This window comes from Orycteropus afer, unplaced genomic scaffold (genome assembly GCF_000298275.1).
Source record: "Orycteropus afer afer isolate SDZICR_OR568_19922 unplaced genomic scaffold, OryAfe1.0 scaffold00008, whole genome shotgun sequence".
In the NCBI taxonomy this organism is placed as follows: domain Eukaryota; kingdom Metazoa; phylum Chordata; class Mammalia; order Tubulidentata; family Orycteropodidae; genus Orycteropus; species Orycteropus afer.
Window position 1 is genome coordinate 10,872,060 of NW_006921595.1, and position 10,344 is coordinate 10,882,403.

The 10,344-nt window shown below is 41.0% G+C and overlaps 1 protein-coding gene across 1 annotated transcript in view; it reads left to right on the top strand.

Annotated features, from left to right (window-relative positions):
- Positions 1-10,344, top strand: part of GSDME (gasdermin E) — a 125,667-nt gene that overhangs the window by 3,374 nt on the left and 111,949 nt on the right. Inside the window, exon 2 of the mRNA XM_007946506.1 lies at positions 1,663-1,855. Within this exon, the coding sequence (XP_007944697.1) occupies positions 1,663-1,855 (193 nt within the window). The remainder of the gene's footprint in view (positions 1-1,662; positions 1,856-10,344) is intronic.

Below are 10,344 nucleotides of genomic sequence, written 5' to 3' on the forward strand. Positions count from 1 at the left end.
GGGTTTGAACTGCCAGCCTTTTGGTTGGCAGTCAAGTGCCTTAGGCATTATGCTACCAGAGCTCCCTAATTCCCACTAGCAGTTAGATTTTAGTCTTTTTTTCCTATGCATCTATTTTGTTGTTGTTGTTGTTGAACATTTTATCATGGTTTGGGTGAAGGTTTACAGAGCAAATTGGTTTACCATCCAACAATTCACACACATTTTATGCTACCCTGTTGATCTCATAAGGTTGATTGTTCAAAGGGGTGCATACCTCCCTGGTGTTATTGTTCACCTTAAAGGTCTGTCTCTTGTTTGGCTGAAAGTTGAGCCATTGGCTTGAAGGGTGACTAAGGGCCATAGTTTGGAGGGTTCCACCAATCTATCAAACAAGTAAATCTTTTTTTTTTTTAATGATTTGGGTTTTATTTCATATTTTTTCCCATTCTATTCAATGCCTTCTTTGGTGATCCCTTTCAGAGTAGTGGTAGCTGGGCACCAGCTAGTTCTTTTGGTCTCAGGTTGTGGAGACTGAGGTTCATAAAGTCCATTAGTCCTTCGGACTAATTGTTTCCATGTGTCTGATTTCCTTCACTATTCTGTGCTTTGGACAGGGAGAGACCAAAATTTGCACCATAGATAGCTGCTTGGAAGCTTTTAAGAGTGCAGTTGTTCTCACCAAAGTAAAATGTAGAACATTGTTGTTGTGGACTGTGTTATGCCAGTTGACCTTGATGTCCCCTAAAAGTATGTCCTTAGTCCGTGGGCACAGTGACTCATTCCTTCAAGGTAAATCACTAACTAGAGGGTAGACAAGTATTTACTTAGGTGAAGGAAAAGACAATATACAATAAAGGGCTGGTCAGCACAAAATGATCAAGGCAAAGGAAGCCAGTGGGAAGAACACAAGTGTTAAAGGCAGCAAAGGTAAATACTGTCACATACACAATCCTACAACAACAGTAATAACAGTACTCCACAAGTGGATACATAGACATGCAAGCTGAACAGGTGTGGGAAGGCAAATGGGACTACATCAATAAATATATACAGTTTGGCAGAGGCTATTTCTACATATGTATTTATATGTGCTGCAAATATATCCATGAATATAGTAGAGCAGACAGGGGGCAAACTTAGGAAAACTCCTTAACCATAACCAAGCACCTTTAGGGAATGCATCTAATATTTTAAAACAGAATTGGAAACATCCTATGTATAACTTTATATATTTTCTTTTATTATTTAATATTATATAAGCTTTCCTCTATATAGAAAAACAGGGTTGTCCTGTTGAGTTCTGGCTCTCATAGGTTTCACTGTAGTTCCTTTTCAATGTTCACCCCATTTCTTGACCTGAATAGTGATTAAATAAATATTCACTTTGAAATTATTCATTAAACTGTACACACGTTTCATGAACTTTCTAACATGTATTGAAATTGAAAAAAAGATCCAGAGAGCCCCGACCACCAGTTCATCCCATGCTCTCACTCAGCTCATGGGAGTGGTGGCCCCATTTTCTTTGACACGTGCACACAGCATGGCTGTCGTCTTTCCATTTCAAACAAAAACTCTGTGTTCCCCAAAGATGTCCGTGGGATTGGGAAGCTAGGTGACCTAAGGCTAAGAGGTGGCCGGGCTGTCATCTGATTCTTCTGCATGTGTCATTCATTCCAGTGGTGGTAGACTCAGACTTTGTGAAATACGAGGGCAAGTTTGAAAACAATGTGACTGGGACCATTGAGACGGCAATTGGAAAGATCAAACTGAATGTTGCAGGCAAAGGCCTCACGGAGAGCCAGTCTTCGTTTGGAACCCTGAGGAAGCAGGAGGTGGACTTGCAACGGCTCATGCGAGACTCTGCTGAGAGGTAATGAGAATTCTGTTTGGCATTTTGGATTCTGACACATCTCACATTTAAAGGTTGTTCAGTTAGACCTTTGTTAAAAGAGTGACAGATGGGAAGTTTGCCAATCAACAAATATTTACTGAATGCCCTTCGTGCTGAAACTTTATGGGGAACACGTCTTTAATGTGGAATTTCTTGCCTGTTCTTAACCAAAGAGGGGAGACTTTGGAAGCACTTTACAAGGATGTTACTTCAGATAAAGATATACTTTTTTCAGTCATCACCGCCAGTTGCTGTCATGTCATTTCTGACTCATGCTGCCCTCGTGTGTATCAGAGTAAAACTCTGCCTCTATGGGGTTCTTTTTCCCATGTAATAAGTTTATTTATAAACATACCCAGGTATGCTATATGAATTCAACAGTTTGATCCATTTTTCAAAGGTTGCACTTCTTAATATGCTCCTCTTCTTATCTGTTTCATGGATGAACTTAAACATTGTTATTTTTTTAAGCAGTTGGTGTCTTAGTGTAAGGAAACATGCAGCAAATCCAGATCCAAAATATAAAATAATGGTAATTAGTAAATATCACTTGTTTTCCACTGAAATGGCAAATTCTTCCCTCTGTCCTTCTCACAGTGGCTCCTAAGAACCACAGAGATGGTAAATTTATGCTCCAACATGGTACTGCTGGCAGCTCTGTGAAAGGTGCAGAGACTGAGGATGGAAGAAATAGCAGCACCAGTTCCTGCTCTCATGACCTTGTTTTCCACAGAGTTTTCAATGGCTGATTTTTTTTGGAAGTAGATTACCGTTGATACCTGTCCACCATGGGTGACCCTGCTGGTATTTGAAGCACTGCTGGCATAGCCTCCAGCCTCACAGCAACATGTTAGCCACCACAGTATGACAAACTGACAGGAGTGGTAGCAGTAGAACACCAGGCCTTTTTATTCTGAGGTACCTCTGGGTAGACTCAAGCCTACAACCTTTCAGTTAATGGCTGAGTGCATTAACCACTGGCACCAGCCAGGGACTCCATATGACTTACCAAAAAATGCGAATAGTGACAATGTTCTGTACTGCATTTTTAAATATTAAATTTAAACCAAAAAACCCAAGCCCTTTAGGTTTTGAGGACTAAATAGAACTGCCCTATAGAGTTTCCAAGGCTGTAAATCTTTACATAAGCAGACTGCTTCATCTTTCTCCTGTGGAGCAGCTGGTGGGTTTGAAACACTGACCTTTTGGCTAACAGCCAAATGCTTTAACCACTATGCTTCCAGAGCACCTCAAAAATACTAGAAGTGGGAAAATTGCAATGCCTTCTAGCTCTTAATACTTTTCAGATTAGGGAACGAAGAAAACAAAAGAAGAGCTTCAGGGAAAAAGCTGCTTTTCAACTTAGAAGCCTAAACTCCACATTTACTTAGGTCTTTGGCTTTCTGTAAATATATTTTACCCTAGTGTGTTGTTGGTTGCAATAGAGTTGGCCCCCAACTCTTGGCAACCTCATGTGTTACAGAGTAGAACTGCTTCATAGGTTTTTCTTGGCTATAATCTTTGTGGAAGCAGTTCACCAAGCCTTTCTGTCACACAACTCATCATTTTTAACTTAGCTTATTCAGTATTCAATAAATACTTTTTTTTGAACGCCTACTATGTGCCATGTTCTATGTGCTAGGGATGATGCAGTAAACAAAATACCAAAATTTCTGCCCTACATTCTCATGGGAAGATACACAAAATATGCAACTAAGCAAAAGATATAGTATGTTGATGGGGACCTGGGGTATTGAGGAAGATAGCAGGGAAGGGGGAGAGGTCAGCCTAAGGATGGGGATGTGGCCAGAGAAGGCACTAGGGAAACATTGCATTAGAGTAAAGATGTGAAGGAGAAGAGGGGATGAACATGGGGTTATCCTGTGCAAGAATGCTGTGGGCAGAGGCCCGTATTGCTGGCATGGACTAGGCCAAGGGAAAAGCAGTAGGAGGTGAGGTGAGAGAGGACAGAGACTGGACAGCTAGAATACGAAGAATCTGCAGGCCACTGGAAGAACTTTGACTTTTATTTGGAGTGAGATGGAGAATTTTGAGCAGGGAAGTCGCATATCTGACTTATTTTTTGGAAGGACCATTCTGGCTGCTGGGTTGAGAAGCAATTGCATGGGCAGAAGCAGGGAGTCTAATTAGAAGGTTATTGCAACAGTCCTGACAAGGGATGATATTTCAGTTTGTGCAGTAACATATGTGCATTTTCCTGTATCATTTAACCACCCTTCTTTCTTTTAAAGCAGAAAATTCAAATCCAAATAAATTCTGAGAACTCAACCAACCATTACAACAATTTAAATAAGGTGGCTTATCTCATTTTCCCCAACATTCTTAGGATTATAAGAAATACAAAATAAATGCTCATCAAATGAAATTATGTTTAAAAATATGAATGGAAAAAAAATTAATGAAGGAAAAATAATGTAAAATTCATCTATCAGGCATTTGGTGGGCAGATTTTATACCAACATTGAGAATGCCTGGGCCACTGTGGCCTTAAACCCTTTCACTGCTCCAGTAACCTCTGATGCTTCATGGAGGTGTAAGACCATAGCTGCATGTTTGATTGTCTTTTACCTCCTGGGCACCTTCCAGAACTCCAGACTATGCTGAGTTATGACTCCATAGGAGTTTCCTTTCATCAGAGAACTTTTAGCTGTCTCTGGTGAGACCAGGTGGAAGGGATAGCCACCTTTCTGTGACAGTGATGATCCTTATTTTTCTCTGAGCGTTTTACCTTTACTAGAGAGGAATTTTCCTTCTCTACTGCAGTGCTTGGGGGACATACTAGAAAAGCCTTCATTGTTTATCTGAAATGAAATTTTAATGGCATTCTGTATTTTTGTTTGCAACCTTTTCTATGGATAGGCTGAGAGAGTCCGGGGCCTCCCCAGTGCCTCTTCAGTTTTCAGACGACCTCCTATAGCTTAGCCCTATTTCGTAGCCTTCTTATTTCTATTTCAAGAACCACAGTTTGGCAATGCTCTATAACTGCATTTCCTGATATAGGTTTTTTAAATGCTCTTCATGATTCAGGTGTAGAAGACATTGCCAAGAGGAAGCATATGGGAGAGGTTAGTGCATGGAGACTGGAAAAAACATTCTGAAGTGAGAGAAGTGAGAGCCAACAGACACAACTGGAGAAAGGGAGAGAAGAGGGGGGTGGGAAGGAGCATCTACTGAGCTCCTACTAAGTGCCAGGCACTTTAGGTGTATCATCTCATTTATTCTATACACTTGACTCTCTTTATACTAGAGGGAACTAAGGCTCAGGAAGGAGAAATAATTTGTTCATAGTCATATAGCTCAATTTGGGTTTTTCTGGCTCCAAAGTTCCTGTTCTTTGCTCTAAATCGTGCTTGAAGTGAGTGTGAAGAAAAGAAACTGGCTGAGGTAAAAGTAGTTAAAATTATATCACTGAATGTAAAGAGAGAAGCATGAATCTTGGCCCCCAGTGATGGTATCTGGTGTGTAGTGGAATAGACACCATCCTGAGCAGACACAGGTGCTCACCTGCAGCCCAGACACAGGCATGAGTTCACCTGGGAAGACTGTCCAGAAATCCTATCAGTTGTAAAGGTGATTGGGGAAAAGCAGAAGTAACACCAGGAGCATGATAATGATGTTAAAGCCTAGAAACCAAAGAGGGGTCTTATCACAGGGTAACCCTTTCTTTGTTATGTTGTTAAAGATGAGTTGCAGGTGAGGGGAGGGGAGTGAAGACTCTCCCAGTCCTGGAATGGAGATCATATAAGGCTAGCATTCTTGTTATTTCACACTGGGGTAATAAATTCTTATTCATACTGTCTCCCTATCTTTGGATCCCACAACATCACGGGAACTGATAAGGCACCATTTGATACATTGGTGGCCTTGGCAGTGGTAATTAGTGATGTTTCAGTATGTTCTCAAGGACTTGTTGGCAGTCAGTCATTTTTATTTTAGGTAATTTAGATAAGTTGTCATTTGCATACAAATTATTTTAGACCTCAGAATTCGAAGCATTAAGTCTTGTTGTCTGAGAAATGTGCAGAAATATGAGCACATCTCAAAAACAAACTTCATCTGTCCTTGAAAAAGCATATATGTGTCAGTCTATCTAGCATTGTTGGGTAAGAAGGCATTCCACAGGCATTAACTTCCCCAGACCTGGAGCTTACCTCTCTGAATGAGACCTTCACATTTATCTGAAACATTCTTGATGGAAACCTTCTAAGAGATGGCACGTACTTTTTTTTTTTTTTTTTTTTTTTAAATAGAGAATAACAAATTAGGTAGGCCTTTCATAATGACTCGGATTCATGTTTTGTTCTTAACATTCCTTATTGTTCTGTAATAAACTCTTTAGGTTTTCTGCCTTATCTTCATGGTCACCTGGCATTTGTCACTGCCTTAAGTATAACAGCCATGTTCCACCTCATCCACCCATCTATTGCTTCTAATCGCCTAGGATCTGGGGAAGTTTATTCCTGGCAAATAACTTATGTGAACTTGATGTCACTTTAGCTCTTGGTCTTAGCTTCCCCAGCTGTTGGGTGAGATAGTTGGGCTGGATAATCTGTCAACAATCAAGTGCAAGCTGCAGTGCATGGGCTCCTTTGTCCTTGAGTCCTGAGCTTGGTGCCAGCTGATTTGGGGGCACAGGGCCATTTTGTGTTTTCCTGGCTGTTTGAGAGTTGAAGTGGGTGTTCAACTCTCATAAAGACAGGCCCAACTCTCATTTTTAGCAGTATTGTAAAGCAAATGTTCTCTTATAGATGATAACGAGAAGTTTTATTCTTCATTAAGAATTCCAAACTAAAGAAATTATAGTAAAATCTGTGAAAACTGGAACTTGTATAAGGCAGAAACCTGCCAGAGAAGGAAAAAATATATTTTCAATTAATAGAAAAGGTGGAAAACCTTCAAGACCTGGAAAAAGAAGGCAGTCCCATTAAGTTCTGGCTCTCATAGGTTTCACTATAAATGAAGGTAATACATCATGACAGTAGTGGCACGGCAATGATAAAATTATTTAAAATAATGCTCCAAGTTCTAACACATTTAAATACCCCCAAATTCTACAAATTATACACAGAGGAATTTTAAGATATGCTGTAATTTCTTATGGCCCATATTTGGTGGAAAAAAAAAAACCAAAACAAATGAACTCACTGCCATTGAGTCAGATCCGACTCATAGTGACCCCTCCTTGGGTTTCCGAGGTGATTTTGGAAGTAGACTGCCCCATCTTCCTTCCAAGGAGTGGCTGGTGGGTTTGAACTGCCAGCCTTCTGGTTAGCAGTCAAATGCTTTAGGTACTATGCCACCAGAGCTCCTATATTTGGTGAAGAATATTGAATATACCATGGACTGTTAGGAGAAGACAACTCTGTCTGTGAGGAAGAATAGCCAAATGCTCCTTAGAAGTAAAAATGGCCAGACTTCATCTCTCGTACTTTGGTCATGTTGTCAGAAGGGACCAGTACCTTGGGTGCTAGGTAAAGTTGAGGGTCAGCCAAAAAGGGGAAGACCCTCAACTAGATGGATTGACATAGTGTTTGTGACATATTTCTTATGATTCATAAAGATGTTGCAGTAACTCTCTTGAGAGCTCTTTCAACATGCCATCAACTCTTAATTCATTTAGGAGTCTCTTAGGAGGAGAGATTTGATGGTCTATGTTTTTCTGGGGAAAAAAGAAAACATAAAAAGCGTGCAGTGCAGTTTGAACTGGTCTTCTTTTCTACTTGATAAATTTCTCTGTGGTCCACAGAGGTTTTGAAAATAATTCCATTTATCTTCGTGTTCTGCCCAGTGCTGCCATCATTATTTTTAATAAATAGAGTTTGTGTCTAACACTTTGAAGAACTTTGTCCACATGGACTTTAGGAACAAGTTTCCTGAACACAGTCCTTTAGTGTATTTGTTTCTGTTTCTCCTTCATTGCTGTTGTTGTTAAGTGCCATCGAGTCGTTTCCAACTCATAGTGACCCCATGCACAGCAGAACGAAACACTGCCCGATCCCACGCTAGCCCCACAATCCCTGCCATACTTGAGCCCATCATTGCAGCCACCATGTCAATCCATCTCGTTGAAGGCCTCCCCCTCTTTTGTTGACCCTCCACCCTACCAAGCATGACATCCTTCTCCAGGGAATGGTCCCTTCTGACAACGTGACCAAAATAGGTGAGACGAAGTCTGGCCATTCTTGCTTCCAAGGAGCATTCTGGCTGCACTTCCTCCAGGACAGATCTGTTAGTTTTTTTAGCAGTCCATGGTACTTTCAGCATTCTTCGCCAGCACCACAACTCAAAAGCATCAACTCTTCTTCGGTCTTCCTTATTCATTGTCCAGCTCTCACATGCATGCGAGGCGATTGGAAATATCATGGCTTGTGTCAGGCGCACCTTAGTCCTCAAGGAGATATCCTTGAAGGAGATTCTCCTTCATAAGCAGCCTTTAAGTGGTTGAAATAATCCAGGTAAAGGCATTGTGAGGTCTGGGGTAGGGAAGGCAGGCAGTGCCTCTTCACACTCTTCTCTTGGCCATGGTTCTTGTTGTTAGGTGCTGTCAAGTCAGTTTTGACTCATAGTGACCCTATGTACAACAGAACGAAGTACTGCCCAGTCCTGCACCATCCTCAGAATCATAGCCATGCTGGAGCCCACTGTTGCAGCCATGGGTCAGTCTATCTCATTAAGGGTCTTCCCCTTTTTCACTGACCCTCTTCTTTACTGAGCACGATACCTTTCTCCAGGGACTGATCCCTTTTGACAACATGACCAAGGTATGAGAGACGGAGTCTGGCCATTCTCACTTCAAAGGACCAGTCTGGCTGTACCTTCTTCAAGACTGATTTATATGTTCTTCTAGCAGTCCATTGTACATTCAATATTCTTCACCAACACTACAATTCAAATGCATCAGTTCTTCTGCTGTCTTCCTTATTCATTGTCCAGCTCTCACATGCGTGTCAGACTATTGAAAAGATCATGGCTTGGGTCAGGCCCACTTTAGTCTTCAAAGTGACATCTTTGCTCTTAAACATTTTATTTTTTTAATTGTGATTCAGATGAAAGTATATAGAGCAAATTTGTTTTCCATTCAACAGTTCATACACATTTAGTTTCATGACATTGATCTCCATAATGTAATATCTCTCTCTCTCTTTTTTTTTTTTAAATTCGGATTGTGATTTGGGTGAAAGTTTACAGAACAATATCATTTAACATACAGCAGTTCATATATATGCATTTTGTTTCCTGGCATTGACTGTAATTCCCCACAATGAAACCTCTCTCTCCCTACTTCCTCCCTGTGGTTACCTTTTCCCTGTCCTTCTTTCCTGCGCATTCTTGCCCTCTGAGCTATCTCCTTGTGAAGATGCTGCCCTTGTGATTTCCTGTGGTTGATTGTTCTAAAGAGTATACCTACCTGTAGTAATTGTTCACCTTATAGGTCTGTCTGTTGTTTGGCTAAAGAGCTCTGGTGGTGTAGTACCTAAGGCATTTGGCTGCTAACCAGAAGTTTGGCAGTTCAAACCCACCAGCCACTTCATGGAAGGAAGACTGAGCAATCTAATTCCCTAAAGATTTACTGCCTCGGAAACACAATGGAAGTTGATATGAGTCAGGATTGACTCCACGGCAGTGAGTTTGGTTTCTTTGATTGTTTGGCTGGAAGCCATGGGAGTAAGTTGAATTTCAGGCCCAAAGAGTGACTAAGGGACATAGTCTTGGGCGTTTCACTAGTTCCTATCAGACCAGTAAGCTTTGTCTTTTTTGTGATTTTGAGTTTTGTTCTGTTTTTTCTCCCACTCTATTCAGGTTCTCCTATTTTGATCCCTTTCTGAGTGGTTGACAGTGGTAGCCAGATACTATCTAGTTCTTCTCGTCTCAGGGTCATGTAAGCTGAAGTTTGCATGGTCCAAACCAAATGTTAGGAAAGTTTACAGAGCAAATTCATTTTCCATACAGTTCATACACAAACCTGGTCTTTTTTTTTTTTAATGATTTTGAGTTTTGTTTCACATTGTTCTCCCACTCTATCCAGCATCTCCTACACAGATCCCCCTCTGAGTGGTTGACAGTGGTAGCTGGGCACCTCTAGTTCTTCTGGTCTCATGGTCATATAGGCCAAGAACCGCATGGCCTACCAGTCCCTTGGACTAATTGTTTCCATGCATCTTTGGTATTTTTCATTCTTTGCTCTGGATGAGGAGAGACTCATTGCTGTATCTAGATGGCCACTTGCAAGTTTGTTTGTTTTTTAAATTTTATTGTGATTTGGGTGAAAGTTTACAGGGCAAATTCATTTTCCATACAGCAGTTCATATACACTTTGTCTCATGACATTGACTGCAATTTCCCACAGTCCAACAGCTTTCCTCCCACTTCCTCCCCATAGTTACCTCTTCCTTGTGTCCTTCTCTCCCTTGCACTCCTGCCCCTTGAGCTGTCTTCCTGTGAATACA